Genomic DNA, 22,495 nt, shown 5'->3' with positions numbered 1-22,495 from the left:
AAAATGTTTTTTTTTTTTAAAGCTGTGAATCTTCTTTTATGCCTGACGTGAAGCACTTTGAATCGTGTGTGAGACGTGTTATACAAATAAACACACCATACACTTGAGCCTGCATTAGGTTCACTCACCAAAGGAGCCCTTAGTTTCAATACAAGGCACAAGGCATTGATTATTTTAATTAATTAACCAAACTCTAGCACAGACTGATATCCATTCAGCCAGGTGCTGTAAAAAGCCAGAGGCACTATCTGTTACTGGGTAACAGCAACAGAGATACCAATGACTACCTACTAAGAAGATGGGTTCATGGAAAACATGCAGATTTTACAACCACTGCAGAGACAAACCGTACAATTTATTAAGCCGAAAGAAGTGTAAGTCTCAGCTGGAAAACAAACCTAATATAAAAGATGCCGTCTATCTTACGACTCACTGGAAATGACTCTGTTCTTTGTTTGCCTTGTTGAAAATGTATAAACATTTCTGTAATATTATTGGAATCTTCACGACCCTGCCCCCCAAAAAAAACATCAAATGCAGACCCAATTTTATGACCTTTGTTTTGGTGCACCAAGCTCCCAATTCAGTCACAAACATACTTCAGCACATGCTTCTCTTATCTGACAACCATACAGTAGCAATAGAACAGCTGGAGATGTGATGGAGTCAGAATGAGACAAGAGCACTCGTTTGGAGTAAGCAGCACTCTTTATGACACCGGCTGCAGGCAGGGGAGACAGAGAGGAAGCCCAGGACATTGGTCAAGCTTGCAGATCAACAGAGACACTGAGTCATCTAGCTTGCAGATCAATGTCCACACTAAACTTGCAGATCAGTGTCTACAATAACCAATAATTTGGCTTGCAGATCATTGTCTACTAGAGAGGCCATAAAATATCCGCATTCACTGAAAATAATTTTAAGAGTCTTTAATGTTCCGAAACAGCAGTTAGGAAAAACGACCAACAGGTGTCTACCTGTTGGTCCTCAGCATTTTCAACAATCTACTAGAGACTAATCCATGCCAGATCTTTGGGTCTGATGCTGATCCCGATTTTGGAGAGGCCTAGCCCACTGATTACCAATGTTTTTGACCTATATTTTGTCAGAAAGTGCAAAGTTTTCTAATCAATTTGCAAAACATAGTCAAGTAATGGCCGATATATTGGCCAGACTGACATATCAGTCGAGCTCTAATGTCTGCACTTCATCTGCAGCTGTAGAGAGCAGACAATGAATGAAGGCTGAAAACGGTGCCTATAATAATATGACTGAAGCATGGCTGGAATGCCTTTTTGTATTGTATAAAAGGATGAATGGGGCCTATGAGCTGACAGTGAAGGCGGTTATGGATGGGTGTGAGACAGGGAGCGAGGTCTGCAGAGAACAATTACAATTACATGGACTATCAAATAGAGCCAACAGCGCCAATACCTCCCATTGCCAACAAATTATTCGTGGAAAGAGAGATTCAAGCCAAATGGGTCTACTGGAGTGAGACTGTACACACCTCTGTTGCAAATACAGCTTACTGCATGATACTACTGCCTGGACATGACGTGAGTTCTTCATTTACCACAAGTGGTGGAAAAAGTACTCCATTCTTTTACTTAAGTAAAAGTATCAATACTGCAATGTAGAAATACTCTGTTACAAGTAAAAGTCCGGAATAAAAAAATGTAAAAGTACAAAAGTATTGGTATCAAATTGTACTTAAAGTAATTGTACAAAAGTAGAAAGTACTCGTTATGCAGAATGTCCCATTACACAAGTTTTCAAAAGAATGAAATGTATAAAAATCTTTTGAAAATAACTGATCTACAGCTCACAATGCGTCGCATTGTGAGCTTGTAAGTCGACTATTTTCAAATGGCCGAAATGTAAATAGGGTTAATGTATGTTTTGCAATAATAATCAAAATCTACAAAGTAACTAGTAACTAAAGTTTTTAAATAATTGTAGTGGAGTAAAAGTAGAATATTTGCCTCTGAGATGAAATAAAAAAATAATTGCGAACTGTGCCAGCAATTTTTAAATTTTCTTATACCTTTTTCAAGTAGTCACAGAATATTTATCTCCAGTATAATCGATCCCCTGATGGGTGCTAATCACTGAGGGTTGCACTGTGTGGTTTCACAAATGTCAACGAGGTCATTGGACCTTGTTGACATTAATTGTCTGCCTTTTGAAAATAACATAACGTTGAAAAATACATAGTTAAAAAAAAGTGCTTGCCGAGATACAGCCTTTTTCAGTAATAAGTTAAAGGTATCATGACATTCATTTTCACTTTTTTTATTTTCAATGTTTTATTTGGGGTTTTATGACCTCAATTACACCCAAAAAACCTGAACTTAGAACATTCAGTGGATTTTCTGTGGTCTGGGGTTTTCTGAATAATTAGGCTGAAAAGTAATCTGAGCTTGGCCCTTCGACAGTGAGGTCACAGTCGATTAATCCCGCCCACTCTCCTCCTCGCCCCTCCCCTCCCCTATCCTTTCCATTGGGGGGGGGCGGAGCAGAGGCGATGATTGACAGGCAAAATCCCTCACCAGCGACACCCGCAGGCAAAGATTTATTTTTTCATTGCAGTTGAAAAGGCTTTAGAAATGTGAGAGAAAAACACCTGCCATGGATCACTGGAATGGAATTTTCACTTAAAACTTTTTGTACACTTTTGAAGGACCAGGACAAAGACTTTGAATGTGGTGTAAAAGTGAATGTCATTAAACCTTTAAACAAGAAGTGAATGGAGCAGCAAATATTCAAATGATGATATCTTGGGTTCTGAATGTTTTTTTCAAAAACACGTCAAACACGTCATTGGCACGTTGCGCCATTGCGGTAAAACACGTGAAACACGTCAATGGCACTCAATGAGTTAAGTACAGTACTTGAGTAAATGTACTAAGTTACTTTACACCACTGTTTACCACACTCATCTTGACATTTTACTGCCGACTGACCACTTAAGCCAGCCCAGGGGTGGGCAACCTTTTCAGGCAGGTGATTCACTTTAGCCATTTTCCAGGGCTGGCATTATCACCCGGTGCCAGACAGTGAAAACCACCATTGCTTTTACTTCTCATTACACGCGGTTAATTAGAATAATAAGAGCATAGAACAAGTCAATAATCATCTGCCCCAGCCGGGAAGGCCGGGAGGTGGAAATTATATTTTCGCCCCGGATCGTCCGTGAGAGTGAGTGAGTGAGTGAGTGAGTGAGTGAGTGAGTGAGTGAGTCTGAGTGAGTGAGTGAGTGAGTGAGTGAGTGAGAGTGAGAGTGAGAGTGAGAGTGAGTTTGAGTGAGTGAGTGAGTGAGTGAGTTTGAGTGAGTGAGTGAGTGAGTTTGAGTGAGTTTGAGTGAGTGAGTGAGTGAGTGAGTCTGAGTGAGAGTGAGAGTGAGTTTGAGTGAGTGAGTGAGTGAGTGAGTGAGTTTGAGTGAGTTTGAGTGAGTTTGAGTGAGTGAGTGAGTGAGTGAGTCTGAGTGAGTGAGTGAGTGAGTGAGTGAGTGAGTGAGTGAGTGAGTGAGTGAGTCTGAGTGAGTGAGTGAGTGAGTGAGTGAGTGAGTCTGAGTGAGTGAGTGAGTGAGTGAGTGAGTGAGTGAGTGAGTGAGTGAGTCTGAGTGAGAGTGAGTGAGTGAGTGAGTGAGTCTGAGTGAGTGAGTGAGTGAGTGAGTCTGAGTGAGTCTGAGTGAGTGAGTGAGTGAGTGAGTGAGTGAGTCTGAGTGAGAGTGAGTTTGAGTGAGTGAGTGAGTGAGTGAGTGAGTGAGTGAGCACGGCTAATCTCTGCTATTTTTGAAAAATAGCCAGAATAGCCAAAGAAATCTAAAAAGACGCAGATGCGTTCCGCGATTGAATGGGTTAAAGACAACGTTTTTTTAATATTTAATATTAATGTTATATTATCGTTCATTCGAATCTTAGTGTTTTGCCAATTATTTGGAGGCCCACAGGCTGGGGAATTGCTGACCTACAGGCAAGCGTATTTTCCTTTTTGAACTGAGCTTTGACTGAACAGAGAGTGATTGACCCCCATGTGGTTCAGATGGATCAGATGGATCACCCTTCAGCCCAGAAGCCCAGCTCTTCCTGTGAGCAGCAGGATATATCGACAGCTCTCAGGATGCAACGGCAGCTTATCCCAGGAACAAAGATCAAACGGACCCTCGCAGGGAAAGGTCAAAGCAATATCCGGACAGAGACAGGGGAGGGGCTTGGAGGCCCCTATGCCTGAATACACTGGTCGGCCCTACAGTGGAGGACGGTTATGTCCCGATTTATACTTGGGCTGCACGTGGTGTCACCCACTGAAAATAGCAGATCTACAAGCTTGCAAGCTTGAGATCTGGGATCTGAGCTTGTAGATCTAATCTAATTTCGGTGCGCAACACTGGCACATAACTCAAAAGTATAAATCCAGCTTCAGACGGCATTTCCTATCGGCCTCAATGGAATGTTAAAGGTAGAGTATGTGACAGTTTTTGGTTAAAACAAAACGTTTTTTATTAAAAAGTTAAAGCTCTATATTCTGATAGTAATCATAGCTATAGTGTTTGTTCAGTCACAGCAACAAAATGTCAGCCAATCAGGAGAGAGTACCCATTTATCAGCTTTCTTTTTATAGTGTTCCAGTTACAATTTTGTCTGCTCATTTATTTGTGTCATCACTTCCAATTTCATTTGTTTAATCTGTATCGTGACTGAGTTCGCCATCCTGATTGGATGAAATTGGTATCCCGACTTGAAAATGAATTTTCTGTTTAATAAAGCGCTGGAGAGACATTATTATTGAACAAACACTCTATAGCAATGAGTACTATCACATTATAGAGCTATTTATTTTAACTCACTTAATCCCTTTAATCCTAAAAACGCCAACTTACGGAATGTACGCCCAATCACGCGAAATGATACGTTTGACATCATCGGGCATACACACTTCTACATTTCAGAGAAATAAACCTGACAGGGTATTTTCTCCCCACAACACATGATCTAACATCAGAACAACAGGAAATGTAGGCTCAAAATACAACAGAAAACACAGCCAACACTGTTATCCGCAGGCCACAGTCAGTGTACTTATACAGACCACATCTCACTAGCCACTTTTTGTACAAGGTAGAGACTCTGCAGAATGCTTGTCTGCCCATATGGTGGTCAAATACACAAGCTAACCAGACACAATTTGGCTGAAAGCCAGGTAAAAATACCCAGGAGCCATTGTTTTGGCCAAATTTAAATTCACGAATTTACCCGAACTTTACAGCTGCAATAATATACTGTAGCTGGGAATTGACACGTCATTTCTCACACAGTTTCTCTCTCTCTCTCTCCCTCTCTCTCTCTTTCTTTCAAAGGGAAGTAGTAAATGTCTCTGTTGTGCAGTGTGAAACAAGAAGAGGAAGTGAGTGGAGCTGGCAAGCAGGAAGTTGCTCGGTTTGTCGTGTTCTGTTCATTGTGACGGACTGTTAATCATAAAGCCTCTTTGAGTCTCGTCTCTGTAAGCCTCACCCCTTCATCCACACTCTCTCACTCTTTCATCTCTGTTCCCACTCACTCTTCCATCCCCGCTCTTCCTCGCCCTTTCAATCCCGCTTTCTCTCACTCTTCCATCCCCGCTCTCCCTCACTCTTTCATCCCCGCTCTACCTCACCCTTTAATTCTCTCTCTGTTTCACTTTTTCATCTACAGCAGTGGTTCTCAACCTTTTCCGGCCGCGACCCCCCAAAATAATCATATTTGAACTAGGGACCCCCCGAAATAAATCATATTTGAACTGGGGACCCCCCAAAATAATCATATTTGAACTGGGGACCTCCCACCCTGACAAGCACTTGGGAATAGTAGGAGTTGAGGCATTACATTTAGTCTGACTTGGTTCCACAGTTGCGCGGTGTTGTGAGCTTGCAGATCGTCTATTTTCATTTTTTTTTGCCGATGTTTAGTTTTAATAGAATAGTTTGTTGATTACTTTAGATTTTTTTTAAAGGTATTAAAAAGGTCTTAAAAGTCCTTAAATTGTCACTTCACTAGTAAATCGATTTTACAAGTAAATCATGTGGGGATCCTCAACCCACAGGTCTCGTGAGAATCATCTCTCAGCCTCTCACTTCGTCTGTGCTCCCATCAACACATGAAACCACTGTAACCACATCGTGAACCCTAGCGTGACTCCCTATTCTGGTGGGGGTGAACAACATTCGGCAAAAATAGCCAATCTACAAGAGTCACAGCTGTGGATCGTCTATTTCCGGTGAAGTGAGCTTGTAGATCGGCTATTTCCAGTGCATAGATTTGGTCAGGTGTAAAGCGGGGATAAAAAGGAGTGGACCAAAATAGAAAACTGAAGGAACCCGGTCAACTACATATAGGGGATTTTAAGCGGTTAAAGATAGAATTAATTCGGGGCGTTGATGGCCTAGCGGTTAAGGCACATACCACATATAGGCTCTCTTATAGCGTGTTGTGGGTTTGATTCCCGCACCCTACGGCCTTTGCTGCGTGTCACTCCCTGCCTCTCTCTCCCTGTTTCCTGTCACACTCTACTGTACTATCTGAATAAAGGCAGAAAAGCCCCAAAAATATTATACAAAAAAACAAACATATGATTCATTTAACCGCAGTCAAGATCACGTCATTCAGTGCCCTGAACTAACAACAACCAAAAACAAACCTGTCCTCAGTGGTGGAAAGTAACTAAGTACATTTACTTAAGTACTGTACTTAAGTACAATTTTGAGGTATTTGTACTTTACTTGAGTATTTCCAATTTCCAATACTTTTACTTCTACTCCACTACATCTCAGAGGCAAATATTGTACTTTTACTCCACTACATTTACTTGAAAACTTTAGTTACTAGTTACTTTTCAGATATAAACTATGATATAATGAAACATACATTAACCACTTTAGCCCTATTTTATACCTAGGCTATTTGAAAATAGCCGATCTACAAGCTCACAACGCGTCGCGATGCGACGCGTTGTGAGCTTGTAGATCTGCTATTTTCAAACATTTTGTACTTTTACGTTTGGTACTTTAAGTGCATTTTGATGCCAATACTTTTGTACTTTTACTCAAGTAAATGTTTTATTCTGAACTTTTACTTGTAACAGAGTATTTTTATATTGCAGTATTGGTACTTTTACTTAAGTAAAGAATTTTTGTACTTTTTCCACCACTGTCAGAGGCTAATGTGTCGCGGTGTCACCGGAGGAATGTGTGGAGCTCTACAGTGAGGGGGTGATGTTTTTTTAGATAAATAGAGGCTGTGGATCTCTGGGGACTCCATTGTGGAGGAAATCTGGAGGGCATCAGGACATAGCATATCCGCCCACACTGCGCTCTGTGCAGAGTAGACACACTGGGAGCCCTTCAGCGTTGTCCTGAGAGCAGCAGCTATGCATGCAGCAGACGTGGTGGAGTCCCATTCATCACCACTTTTGTCAATACCTATCAAATATCACTCAACTTGCTGCACTAATGCCGCTGCGTAAAACTACTTCTTACAGCAACGGGCTCTAAAAAGACACCGACGCCCGTAAGAGGGTCTGTCTGCCTGTCCGGGGTGTACACTGCCACTGGGCCCAAGGTAGAATCCCATCCATGTTTATTCAAATTATGTTCTATACTTTATGAATTACGCCCTTTTTTCGCATTTTATAATGGAAGTCAGTGAGGCTTGCATTTGTTTCAGAGCCAAGTCATCTTAAGGAAATTAAAGGTGGTCAGTGGTGGAAAAAGTACTCAAATTCTTTACTTAAGTAAAAGTACCAATACTGCAATATAAAAATACTCTGTTACAAGTAAAAGTCCAGAATTAAAAATGTACTTGAGTAAAAGTACAAAAGTATTGGCATCAAAATGTACTTAAAGTACCAAAAGTAAAAGTACTAAATATTTGAAAATAGCAGATCTACAAGCCCACAACGCGTCGCGATGCGACGCGTTGTGAGCTTGTAGATCGGCTATTTTCAAATAGCCTATGTATAAAATAGGGCTAAAGTGGTTAATGTATGTGTTATAATATCATAGTTTATATCTGAAAAGTAACTAGTAACTAAAGTTTTCAAGTAAATGTAGTGGAGTAAAAGTACAATATTTGCCTCTGAGATGTAGTGGAGTAGAAGTAAAAGTATTGGAAATTGGAAATACTCAAGTAAAGTACAAATACCTCAAAATTGTACTTAAGTACAGTACTTAAGTAAATGTACTTAATTACTTTCCACCACTGAAGGTGGTCTGAAATCTTGCCCAAATATGGAGTCGGAAATTAGATCCAAGATCCATGTGAAGTCCCGCCATTATTGGACCCAGCCTTTAAAAGGGAGTCAAGCACTTCAACGATATTTTATAGTCCATCTTTCCATCAGTGTAGCGTGGCGAAAATAATGAGCTTGTAGATTTTTTTTTGCTTTTTTAATTGGATAATTTTCGCCTGTAATGACTCATGCTCAAAATAGGTACGCCAGGTTGAAAGCGAGTCAAGGAAGGAGTGACTTATAAATGGCCTGACACCGACTGGACAGAACAGTGAACATGAATTCATTTCTGTGTGATGTGTAAAGCCACTGTCATCATGTACAGTATATAGACCAGTGCCATGCCATGTGCATCTTTATAGATAGTCAAACGGTCTCTGTAGTTTCACTCTAACCACTCTGCCGGTGGCTCTACGCTCTACTAGCGTTCAACGGTGGGCTGATACTCATTGGTTAGTGCCACTGCCTTCTCCAGAGACACACAATAGTCGTCTTTGTGTGTGCCGCTTGGCTTCTGTGTGTGTGTGTGTGTGTGTGTGTGTGTGTGTGTGTGTGTGTGTGTGTGTGTGTGTGTGTGTGTGTGTGTGTGTGTGTGTGTTTCATGCTTCCTCTACTACACTAGCCAGGAATGTATTCCGCCACAGCCCCCGCGGTTGTAACGAAGTGATGGCAGAAATTAATTTCACAGAGAACGGGTTAAGACGGCTCAAATGGCTCCTCCGACTCATGATAATTTAAACTAGGAGGAAGGACGCTGGCTTCCTCTTGGCTCGCATTATTGCCACAGCAGATGACAGAGAACAGCAGCCTCTCTGAGGAACTGAGCTATATGATATGAGGATGTATAAAAAAACACCTCTACCACCAGTATGTTCGTTCAGGGTTGGGGAAATATAATGTATCCACTGACAATACTTAAATATGTAAAGCAATTTTTTTTAATGAAAGTATGGGAAATAGCAATTCAGACAAATATGGTTTGTCAAGAATAGTAAGGTGCAAGCTTTGTCCATGTCAATTGTACAATGGATTAATTCATTTCCAGGTCCACAAAGGTTGCAAATAAACCCTAGTTACTTAGTTGAACAGGGTCTGCCAGGGCTCTATACCTCTACACCAAATCTCTTCGCTGAAAACAGTCGATCTACAAGCTCCAAAACGTGTCGCGTCCATTCTGAGCTTGGACTGTTGGATAGGCTTTTTTCAGAGAATGTTCACCTCAGCATAGTGGCGGTAGGGTTAGATGTGGTTAAAGCAAGTCAGAGCAGGCCTCTGCAGTCTGTACTGTCAAGCCAGCCATGCTAACGTTGTCCATCCTCAGTGAGGCCTGTCATCAGCTTGACGTTCACCTCCTACCACCTTGTCATGGTGGATCATCAACCCAAGAAGAACATACAGCAGTGTAGACACACAGACACACTAACGTGACAACCTGGGATATCGACAGAGGCTGCATTAGTTAACCCTATGATTGAGTCTCTTCCTTCTCTTTGCTGGACAGCAAAGAGAAGCAAACAGAATAGCCAATCGATTCAAGAGCAAACCACTCTTCGTCATTCTGAATACAAAATGACAAATAGCAACTGTTTACTATGCTATTACTTTGCTGTTAGCACACAAGTTCTTAAACGTTGGAGTAGAATATTAAATTGAAACCAAAACCTACGTAACCTGCACATGCATAATTTACACTTAAACCTTTTTAGGTCCCAATCCTGTTTTATTATTTTGACTGACATTTGTATTGACACATATGCGTAGGGACTTATATTTGTACATTATCTGTCAAAAGGATAAAACACAAAAAACCTCGAGGTTACTACCATTGTGGTCCTCCTTTGAGTGCAAATGTGTGCGTGTTCACTCAGTGCCACATGTTGTGCATGTACTGTTACTGTATATACATGTTCAAAGTTTCCTCTTCATTCAGTCAGTAGTTCTCTACCTTCATTTATCTGGGCTAGATTTGCTGAGTGTGGATGTTCTCTTGCAGCTCTGCACTCCATCATGTTGATAGTCCAACACCTGGAAGCTGTCAAGTTCTACTAGCGTTCTACTAGAGGGCCAATAAGAGCAACCCCACTGGGGGGTTTTATCCTTGATCAAGGGCACCTCCCTGGTAGTTAACCACTTTCAACCTGTTGGCGTCTCTATTTTGTGCATGTCATAATAGGCAAAACAACAAATGTCATTTTTCAAAATGAGCAAAAAATTGCAGATCTGCCAGGCTAGGCCACAACACGGCACACCGCATACGGGGGCTTAAAGGGGCATGAAACCCTAGGCTGATTTGTTCGTTTTTTTCTTGTTCAGGTTAAAAACTGCTGCTGTGTTTCTTATATCATGTAATTTTTTTTTACCATGCTTTTACCAAGTTTTTAACCTGAACTGGAAAACGTACTACAAATTTCATGAGCCTTTAAGTGGAGCATTGCTCTGTCATGTACCTTGGCCAGATTTTCTCAGATGATCAAGGCATTAAAATCTGATCTGACCTTGAGGCCGTTCTCACTCTCAAGCCTGCTTCTCCAACACCTGAACCCTGCAGCAACTTTTCACAGAGCGGAAGAGTTAAGTGTTTCTAATAGCTTTGTCTAGTGGGTGTAATTGGCGATGATGATATTTCACTCCCATATGTCCTCATTCAAATTACACATTACTTTTTTTCCCCCCTCACCTGAATTGGTGTGAAAGTACATTTTTGGTGACTTCCTGCTATTTATCCCCCCCCCCCCCCCCCCGACACCTGATCAGCATGACAACAATAATTTCTACCCATCCTTCCAAACCACACTCACCTCCCACGGTTATCTGGTGGTGAGTCACACAAAAACAACATGACTAACTGCACTGGGTAAGGAAACACTTCATCTAGCACAGTGATATTCAACTGGCAGCCCCCGGTCCAAAATCCACGCAATCCGTACAATAACAAGGCATTTTGTACAATTGTGGCCCCCTGCGTAATGTAGCTGAACACCCCTGATCAAGCATTTAGCAGGCAAGACTGAAGGCTTGGTGCAATTGTTAGCTGTGTTGTATATTTGTCAATTTTTTTAGCAATAAAGATTAAAAAACATGAGTAGCAATGCATCAAGAATTCCTTGGAATTCCGTGGAAAATAAGAGCAAAACTTCTTCATTGTCTCCGCCAGGCCGAAAGGCATGGCAAGAGAGTATGTTTTCGCCCCTGTCCGTCCGTCCGTCCGTCCGTCCGTGTGTCCTGTCTGTGTGTTAGCACCAAATCTCCGGCACCGTTGGCCCGGTCGCTGCGAAACTGTGCACACACACTCCCTGGATGCCAATTCAGAACCTCTGCCTCAAATTTTCCACATGGGCCTGTTATAGCGCCACCAGGAGGCCGATTTGTGCAAAACCCATTTTTTTCCCATTACTCCTACAGTTTTTAACCAAACGTCATGCAAATCGGTACACAGTATCTCTATAGTCATGTGATCAACCCTGATCTGTCCGATTTCCCATATTCCATCCTCATTGGCTAAGGTTACCATCCAAAGTTTGCAGGATTGGTCCGTTTTGAACAAACTGCCTCAAATCATGAACGCAGCTTGCCATTTGTATAAAATTGCACACACACATTCCCACTAGGCCGAGGAAGAAATGGCACTTAAAACTTTTCACATCAGCCTCATGGTGGCGCTATAACAGGCCGATTTGCATTTTTAACTATAACTGCACCCGCTGTGTGAAACTTTGCACGCCTACTCCCTAGAGGCCAAGGAAAAACATCTGCACTGCATTTTTCACATCTGCTTTTTACAGCGCCACCAGGAGGCCGACTTATGTCAAATACATTTTTGGATATTAATCCTTCAGATTTTATCCAAACATCACACAAATCGGTACACAGTATCTCTATAGTCATGTGATCAAGACGCATCTGTCCGATATTTCATATTCCATCCTGATTGACTAAGGTTGACTTCCAAAGTTTGCAGGATTGGTCCGTTTTGAACAAAATGTCTGAAATCATGAACGCGGCGTGCGATTTCCGTGAAACTTTGCACGCACATTCCCACTAGGCCGAGGAAGAAATGCCACCCTTTTCACATTGGCCTATTATAGCGCCACCAGGAGGCCACAATAACTTACCTGACCTGGCGGAGACCTGTGCTCCGAGGAGCACTTTTTCTAGTTCCTCATGTTCCCCCCAGGGAGCTTCTGGCACATCAAGACCAAAAAGCACAGATGCACGTTTATTTACGGCTGTCGTCTAGACACGCGCCTCTGTCTAGAGAACTAGATAGACAAGGAGGTAGAGAAAAACAAGAAGAGGGATAGTGAAGCGAGGGGTCCTAAGAGAGAGACAAAAAGCCAGCGAAGGAACAAAAGAGAGAAGAGATCTACGACAAGGTGTTAAAGAGCGACCGCGAGACAAAGACAGAGATGTCACAACGAGGGTAGATGGGTTAGGAGATAACGGGAGGCATGCAGAAAGGAGGTGACAGCCAGGCAGGCAGTTGTCAGTTTGAAGCTCCATGCAGACCACAGACGCTCTCTCACATGTTCCAAACCACAACACCACCTTGCTGCTCAGCCTGATATGTCTGTCTGAACCCCCCCTGCTGTTCCCAGCGTGCGGGGGGGATGGGGGCCGTTTGTGTAACGTGTCACACTTATTTAGACACGAATGTCACATCACACGTTGCTTGCACTCGAGCTCCTTTACAAAAGCAAGGAGGGATGATGTGAACCACAGTTCACACACCGAGTACTGATAGAGAAGAAAAGCAGTAGATAATACATTTAATATCTGCGGTTATTGTAACTACAGAGGAAATGGACGTGTGGGGGTAGGGTATCTTTAAATCTCTAGAGAAACTAAACAGCAATGTTTCTATATCTTATCGTCCATTCACAACCGCATCAACTTTCATGGTCGGTAACTGATTCTAGTTAGTTAGTTTAAGGGTAGAACCACTAACCTCAGATCTCTAGCCCTGTTATCAAAATCTGATTCCGAAAATAATTTAAATGAGCTAAACGGCTGTTAGCTTGCCACCTAACCAGTATTGTTTAGCTACAGACGATTCCGTTTAGATGGAAATACATGATGTTAACCATCTTAAATAATACCATCATACAGGAGCATAATATTTCCTAAATCACACTTTTTTCTAAGGTTGTCATTGTGTATATTTTTTCTCTTCATAAAAATGGTATCAAGAGCATACCATGTCTTGCGCATCTACATTAAATTGGTTTACTTCATAGTCTGCATACAAATTCAATGTTCTACTGTCACGGTATACATCCAGAGTGTCGATGTCAGTGGACAGAATCATATAATTTTTGGGCGGTGAAACCGCCCCTATATGTGAGGTTTGGACATCGACACCCATTGCACCCCCCCAACCCTGCGCTGTGATTGGCCACCATTGTACCCCCCTAACCCAGCACCGTGATTGGCCAATCACAGTCTATTCAGGACTGTGATTGGCTAGTGAAACATGACACATGTGCATAGCCCCATAAATAGGACTATGCACTTAAAAAAAACACATTTATGTTTTTTTTACTTAAAAAAACACATTTATGGTTTTTTTTTAAGTTAGGGGTGTACAATGGTTGGTCCACAATATTACTTTTCTTCCATCACTTCTTCCATCACTGTGATGACCACTGTGACCACACCGCCCACTTCACACTGGGTGTGATTTTTGGGCGGTGAAACCGCCCCTATATGTGAGGTTTGGATATTTGCACCCCCCAATCCTGCGCTGTGATTGGCCACCAGTGTACCCCCCTAACCCTGCACCGTGATTGGCCAATCACAGTCTATTCAGGACTGTGATTGGCTAGTGAAACATGACACATGTGCATAGCCCTATAAATAGGACTATGCACTTAAAAAAAACACATTTTTTTTTAAGTGAATCACACATTGTGGGTGGAAAGGGTATTAAAAAACACATTATTCTTTTAAGTGAGCTTCCATCACCGTGATGACCGCTGTTAAATAACAACAGTGACATAGTGCTCCAATTCCACATGCTGTGATTGGCTAGTGAGACATATGATGAAATTAATCTAAAACCACTTTGATGTGACACTAGTATATTTAACTTAGATGCTGTCCATTTCGTGAGAACAGTAAAAAAGAACTCAAAGATCACTATGGCTGAAATGAGAAAAGGGAAAACCGATATTGAGAAGAAAATAGAAAGTCTTCCTAGAACTGGCCCTTTCAGATCAAAGGATATATCAGATTAGCTAGCAAGACACCGCCCACTTCACACTGGGTGTGATTTTTATTTTAACCCATTAAGACCTGAGGCGATTCGTAAAAAAAAATCTAAATCCTAACAGTTTTTTGAAAAAAATCTAAAAAAATTTTTTTCACGATTTTTCAAAAATAGCAGATCTACAAGCTCGTAGCGCGGCACTCGGTGCCGCGCTATGAGCTTGTATATCTGCTATTTTTGAATAGCCAAAGAAATCTAAAGTGACACAGATGCGTTCCAGGTATCAATGGGTTAATACACATTTGATCTCTACTAACTAACTACGCACCTGGGCTGTGAGTTCTCTTCATACATGCGTTCCTTGCCCTCCTTGAACAGGCTGATGGTCTGTTTGGTCTTCTTGGTCAGGTTCTCCATGAAGACCCGGAAGTACTCGTTGTCGCCCAGCGTCTCCATCTTGCCCTCGTAGCGGGACAGGATGGTGCGGAGGTGCTGGTAGGTGTCCGGCAGCAGGTCCAGGATGTACGGGGGACTGTTCTTCAACGCCAGCTTGGGGTTCTGGCATAGACGCACCACCTGCAGCAGAGCAAGAACATTAGGATTAGATGAGGAGAGAGGTGGAGGTGAGAGGAAATCAAAAGCATCTGGAAGAGAGCGATAAAAGGGAAAGTGGAAAGGGGAGTATTTTCTGGTCGCCGTTGGAGGGGAAATTGCATTTACAGCTTTACCCAGAGTGATGGCTGCTTAGATGGCTGTGATGAGCGCACGTGGGAGGGGGGGGGCATTTAGTGCCTTGCTCAGGGACCCTTTGACACATAATGGGCGAGCCCGGGGTCTATCTGGCTATCTTCCGATTCCCAGACGCCCTCTCTACCCACTCCACTACGGACACACCTCTAATAAAGACACTAGACACTAAAGAGCGTGTGTATATATATATATCTGTGGGTGTGTGGAGGGGGTGGTTTGTTAAAGTGGGAGAGTATGGAAAGAGAAAGGACCCACTGGTTTGTCACTATACATTTCTGTCTGGGGCATCAGTCGAGGCATAATTTATGTCAGGCGGAGTGGAGTGTCTGGTGAAACACAGCTCTTTTCTATACCACAGCACTTATCTTTAGTGCTCAATGTAGTCAATAGAGCTTTAGAGAGAGGACCTGCATGAAGGAAAGGCTTGGACAAGGCTCTTAAAAAACACATTAAACCTAGCATACCTTTTCTGGGGGAACATTTGGTGAAAATAGCAGATCTACAAGCTCAATACCCATTGCAATGTGACGCATTGTGAGCTTGTAGATATTGGCTAATTCTGCTAAGAGATTTGGTGTAGACTAGAGGGAAGAGTGGAGGGGGCCTAGCATTAGACCCTTGGAGGACTCCAGTCAATTAACATTAAAACCAGGAAAGCATCCATGTCATTTTAGCAGATCTACAAGCTCTCAGTGCGTCGCTTCGTGCCGCGAACATTTTTGGAAAATCTTGAAAGTGTGAGAACTCCTGATTTAGAAGGCATTTGTAGAATTGGCCTCAGGTCTTAAGTCTACAGGTTTAGATATCGAAATTTTGGCCAATATCCGATATTCAATAATATGCAAATCGGCCGATAACGATACAGACCGATATATTATATCTATATTGAGGTCATTGCTGATTTTTTTTTTACATCGTTTCGATACCGATATCGATATGCTACCGGTCCGATAATATTGTGCATCACTAGATAAAAGGATAAGGTAACATTTTATTTTTGTCTTATTGTCAACATAGCCAATGAAAAGACCAAACCCTACAATCTTCCTAGTTCCTACTAGCAAGTAGTCCGTCAAGCCAACACCTGGTATAGTACATATCTGGTAATCATACCATAGGATGGTATAGTTGTCCAAAAATGTTAAGTCACAGAGCCACACTGTTGCTTTGGTCAATGCATTTCATTGCTAAGATGAACTGAGGCCTTTGCATTTATTCCTGAACATGGGTGTAGCATTGTATTGCTGGAACACGGGTATTACATTGATTCCTCAAACAACTTTTATGAAGTGGTTTATGAAAGTCCCTAAAGAGTCTTCCCGAAATTGAGGTTTCGGTGTTCGTAAAAACTCGCACGTAACCCGTGATAAGATGCAACCACAGCCGACCAGCTCTTAGTTTGCAAAATTGTGGACAGACTGACAGACAGACAGACCGACCGACCGACACTAGATGTGTTCCATGCTACGGCAAAAAAAAATACAATTATGCTGACCTTATATCCTTTCAAAGCCACTTTTAAGACAGTGGCTTGTGGCCTTTTCTGGTTCTGGCCAGAACACTTAACAGTGACTAAATACATTGGGTTCACATCTGTTCAAAAGACCTAGCGATGGTTTTCTTATGGACTGCCTCACCGCCCCCACACACACACAATTCCCTGACATAAACACAAGCTGAAAGGGGGGATGAACACAGAGGAATAATTGCATCCCCTCTACAGTTCTATTCATTTCCAGGCTGTCAGTCATCTCTTGTCTTTTTGTCTTAATTCACTTATTGTATCCATTGTCTGTTCATAACTGCACACAAGAATGTTGACAGGAGGAATCGTTTCCTTATTCATTAGGTCACATTTTGTTTTGTGGAGTGTGTTTATAGAGAATGTTTCAACTTCCTTATTCAAATCTCCTGGAAAGAGCTCAAAACCACTGCTTCTGTCTTGAACAGAGACCCTTTTTTACTGAAGGATGTACGTCAAATCTGACTGTGAAACTGTAGGTAGGCACCTTTAAACATCCATCCAGTCATTATAAGTGAATATCTTTTTCATTTTTGAAAATATCCAAAATAGCCAAATTAAGCCAATATATCTTTAAGCTCTCAACGTGTCGCAAAGTGGCGCTTTGTGACCTTGTATTATGCTGTAGATCGGCAAATTGTTTCGCCAAAAATACCCCTCATTTCTCCCCAATGTGGTCGTTATATCAATTAATTCCTCCCACTGCTGTTGCTATAGTTTATATTTGTCATACGATAACCTATATAGGGCTTAAGTGCTTACGCACCTGGTTCAAATGCACTGAACAGAATAGGAAAAAAAAGTGTGCTTAGCTATACAAAACAGACAACAGACTCCATGACCTCTTAAACTCACAGAGCATAAAACTAGCCTGACTTGTGTCAATGATCAACACCACTGTAATGAATGAACATACTGACATTTCATCAGATTAACACATGCAAAGTCAGAGCAGCCAATACCAATGCTGTGATACTGCCTGGGTCTGGGAACTTGGGTGTTTTTTATAAACCAACTACATGCTTGAATTAAAGCCAACTGAGACAGAGATCTACTTTATGTGTAATTGTTCAGATAGAGTGTGTGTGTGTGTGTGTGTGTGTGTGTGTGTGTGTGTGTGTGTGTGTGTGTGTGTGTGTGTGTGTGTGTGTGTGTGTGTGTGTGTGTGTGTGTGTGTGTGTGTGTGTGTGTGTGTGTAATATTTTTGTCCCATCTTCAGTAATGATCAACCAGTACTACTCCTCCTGACCCATCTGGCCTTAACTGCCACTTCTTTTGCCTGAGCTGACCGGTTGACCATTAAAAATGATAGCAGAACACAGCCCAGAACACACATGATGCTTACAGCCAAATCGGGAGCAAGTAATGGGAGTAATGCAGTAACAGTGACATAAAACTCAAATTCAATTAAATTCAGCTCGCGACCTAATCTGACTCCCATGTCCTCTCTTGAATAAGTGTTTCTCTAAAACTCCCGGGTACTTAGAAAGTCTTTCAAGCGAACAAACATGTCACATTCTTTTAGGCCAAGTCAACTACAGTCCAATTGTGTGCCAGAGTTTAATATAACAGGAAGGACATTAGGAAAATATAGGACAGGACATAACCACTTAAGCCCATTTTATACTTTACACTTTTCCCCCCCAAAAATAGCAGATCTACAAGCTCACAGAACGCATCACATCGCAACATGCTGTGAGCTTGTAGAAAAGCTTTTAGCTATTCGCTGTACTATGAAGTATCTACAGTATGTAGTGCTTGAGTGGAAATTCTGCACTGTAGAAAGTTTCTTTGGCTGCAATCCACCTTTGAATGCCATGTTATTATGCTATAAGTATAATGTTATTAACTGTGTAGGATATACAAACATTTAGTCTAGGTTTGTGTCCTCATCTCATGTGCACAATATTTTTTGTCTATAATGCTCAAAACAGGGATGCCAGGTTAAAATAGTTCCTTGCCTCTCCTTTTTTGGAAACCATCGACACGCTTGGTAAATCAATGCAACATTATCTGATTATCCAACAAACTTTTTTCATATCCTAATGTCTAATACTGGCTGATGGTTAGACCTCTTAATGTCATGTCACTGCATCATCACAACACCATGAAACTTCAGTAGATCTCATGGGTTAAAGCTAAATTAAATCTCACGACTAAAAATGTTAGTATGAACAAGTCGGACAATGTGCAATGTGCATTGTGAAACTGTATGAGAAGGAGCCCCCCCCCCCCCCCCCCCACATTAGCGTGGATTCCTAAACAATTAACACAATATGTAACATGATGATGTTTTTGTAACAGTTGTTCCTGCTGTTCTACATCACTGCTGCCAACCAGGTGAAGAAGTCACAGAATGAGGCTTTAACCTTTGCTTTTATACAAAAGTATGAAATATCCGAAACTATTAAGATTTTACGGAAAATACTTCTGAACATATTGCTAGCTTGACCACGACAAATGCTGAAAATAATAACCGAAAACAGCCTATCTACAAGCTCTCAATGAATCTGCGATTGGCTGTTTTCGCTGTGCAACATGCTTCCATAGAAGACATGCTGACTTCTATGGAATCCAAATGACTGAAATCAGTCGTGAGGACTGGCGACTGAGAACTTTCCATGAGTTCTCCAACTCAATATCGCACTGGTGTTTGATGGTCAGCGATGAGTCACGTGGCTCAACTATGCGCCGCTCTAGGTTGCCCTTTCCCTTTTCTATGTTTGGTGACTCACCAAAAATAACATGTGATGCATGCTAATGCCAATAAAAGGTATGACACAATGAAGAGGCGACAAATTAATCAGGGAATGTGTCCCTTCCATGAAATACTAGAGAGAAGGTCAATGCAGGTCAACACTGAGGCTAGAACCCTTCAGCTGGGCTACACACTACAGGATAATTGGAGAGATTTTGTAACCTTTTACAGTAGACACTCAGGCTTCCAGAGCATTGCAAATATATCTGGTTTTGTATACTAGACATACTGTATAATTAAACAGTAAGTACAGTACAACTGGTGTCTTCCTCCACTCATGATGTAATCACTGTGCAATTCCATTTAGCTACATGTAGTCACCTTTTACAGTAATTTCCATAGAATTATATGAAAAACTAAACTGATATTGTTGTTTAGATATGGACAATTATGTAAATATCTGAAGTTGTCCCTTATTTGTTGCCCAACCTTTAAACGTCCCGATCTGCTCACAGACAGCCCGATAATTATCAAACATGTTTAGATATTTATCTTGGATGGTCACGTGCGAGGCTCAACCACAATAGCAGAGAGAGACAAGTCTACAAGAATGAAGTGTGGAGAGGAGAACCGCTTTTGTGATGCATATCGTCTCTGTGGAAAACTCATATGTCCAAAACTGTTACTTTTCAGGAATTCAAATTCAAAAACAGCAAAAGTAGAAGATCGACCAGCTAGAAAAGCGCCGCTTCACGCCTCGCTTCGAGCATGCAGATCTGCTACTTTTGAGTGCCGCTGTAGTGTGATCAAGTAGGGCGTTAATTTACCAAAAAAAACACGAAAAGTTTAAATATGGAGATAAGAGGTTTGTGGCCGACAGCAACAATATGAAACATGTCTGGTGGATCACAAGCATTGTCTCAGGTGGCCGGGCCGCTATCAGCTGCAGCGTCATGGCTGGAATTCAGTGCTACCGCACCCAGTGGAATCCAGGCGACTGACTTCTGACGCGGCGACGAAGACAACCTGTTGTATGGGGGGGTGTGTTGGACTGCTAAGATGGGAGGAAAAGCATGCTGGTTAATTTTTCTACCAGGCAAGTTCATCGTAATCCTATAGTGTGACGCATAAGAAAGAGATGATACAGTAGATTTACGTGCATGCCAATTTCAATATCGTAATGTTCTTCTTTTTTTCCCGGCTAATTCCTGTTACGGGTCAACACATCATCTTGTTTCCATCTGTTCCTGTCCTCCGCATCTTCCTCGGTCACACCAGCCACCTGTATGTCCTCTTTCACCGCATCCGTAAACCTCCTATTTGACCTTCCTCTTTCTCCTCTTGCCTGGCAGCTCCATCTTCAGCATCCTTCTTCCCAAAATAGGCATCATCACCCCTCCGCACATGTCCAAACCAAATTACAATTATTGATGATGATCTTTTTGTTAAAAAAGATGATTGCATCGCATGTCTAATGCCTTTATTGCTCATTGTGGTGTCATGTCAAATGCAATGTAATAATGGCCTCTATGATATCATTGTGTGTCTAGTCTGTGAGTCTGGTGGATGTGGTGATGGGATGTACAAAGTTGTGTGATGTGAGAAGTCTAAGTCAAGGCGCAACAGAATGACCAAACAAAATGTTTGACATAAGTTGCATGTTTCACAATGATATAGCCTTATAATAATATAGCCTTATACGGGACCATTAGCCTTATACCGTACATTTTACTAACAATGCATAAGTGTTGACTTTGTTACTGTGGTGTTGTCTTTTTCAAAAATGTAAACGGAACCACATCAAAGAGGGCCCCACCCCCTCCCATACTTCAAAACCGCCTTAAAAAAAACACCCAACTCTTCAGAATTGCATTCCTCAGCTAACCCACTACTCGTCTTCACTGTTTTTACTCTACTTTAAAGAAACTGAGTACTTAGAAAAGTGCTATATTATTAATCTGAGGTAATATTATAATAAAGTGAGTAGGCGACAAACAGGATGAAGGAGAGAGAAGGTGATGCGATGTGAACGATGTACAAAAACGAATTTCACCCACTTCTTTACCTTGTAAACCTGTGATGTGACAATAAAACTGATTCTGATTCTGATTCTGATTCTGATTCTGATGGGGCAGAGACCGCCACCTCTGCTCTGGAGCTGAATTTCAATGAGCCCCATCTAGTGACCTAACCCTTCACCGTAACTTCATCTGAAACCTTCCCCTTCACTGTAGCTCCATGGGGGGGGGGGGGGGGGCATGCAGGCCAAACGTTTTATTTTTTACCCATTTCCAAACATGTCTTTAGTAAAGACGGGAGTGAAATAACCTTTTAAAATCGCCGCTAATTGGGAACGCACGCCAGTCAGAAAACCTGATTTAGAAAGGTTGTTTCAAAGCAGATTATTTACTAAAGACATCTGTAGGAAAACATTTTTTGCTTATTAACCCATTAAGACCTGGAACTGTGTCATTTTTAGATTTGAGCTAAAAAGCATTATTTTACATTTTGGGCTATTCAAAAATAGCAGATATACAAGCTCATAGCGCGGCACCGAGTGCCACGCTACGAGCTTGGAGATCTGCTATTTTTGAAAAATCGTGAAAATGTGTGCAAATCTTTGATTATATATTTTTTCAAAGCGAACATTTTTAACTCAAATATTTGCTTCTGGGGGGTCCCTGGAAAAAAATATTTTGATGGGGGTCCGCGGCCAAATGCATATAATTTTGGGGGTCCTGGACATGAAAAAGTTTGAGCACCACTGATATAGAAACATACGTTTTTCAGAATACTGTTGAGATTTAGGAGACATGTAGAATCGGCTTCAGGTCTCAATGGGTTAAACGTTGAACCATGGAACCAAAATGTTACCATTCAGCCAGATCCCCACAATGCTGGATGAACAATGCTACGTGACCGAGTCCCGGAGCTACAGCGAAGGGCGAGGTCACAGATAGGACTACACTTCAACCTACCTACAACAATACAGCAACCCTACAGTATCACATGACTCCATCATCATCATCATCCCCCACTCCTTTCCCAGACC

At 41.8% G+C, this 22,495-nt stretch overlaps 1 protein-coding gene across 3 annotated transcripts in view; it reads right to left on the bottom strand.

Annotated features, from left to right (window-relative positions):
- cbl (Cbl proto-oncogene, E3 ubiquitin protein ligase) overlaps window positions 1-22,495 on the bottom strand; it is an 81,353-nt gene that overhangs the window by 52,060 nt on the left and 6,798 nt on the right. For all 3 annotated transcript variants that reach the window (XM_080428957.1, XM_080428958.1, XM_080428959.1), the window contains exon 2: window positions 14,802-15,049. In XM_080428957.1, coding sequence (XP_080285083.1) covers window positions 14,802-15,049 — 248 coding nt within the window. The remainder of the gene's footprint in view (window positions 1-14,801; window positions 15,050-22,495) is intronic.

This window comes from Gymnoscopelus braueri (assembly GCF_963280865.1).
Source record: "Gymnoscopelus braueri genome assembly, chromosome: 5".
Lineage (NCBI taxonomy): Eukaryota > Metazoa > Chordata > Actinopteri > Myctophiformes > Myctophidae > Gymnoscopelus > Gymnoscopelus braueri.
This window is presented reverse-complemented; position numbering and strand designations above follow the sequence as displayed.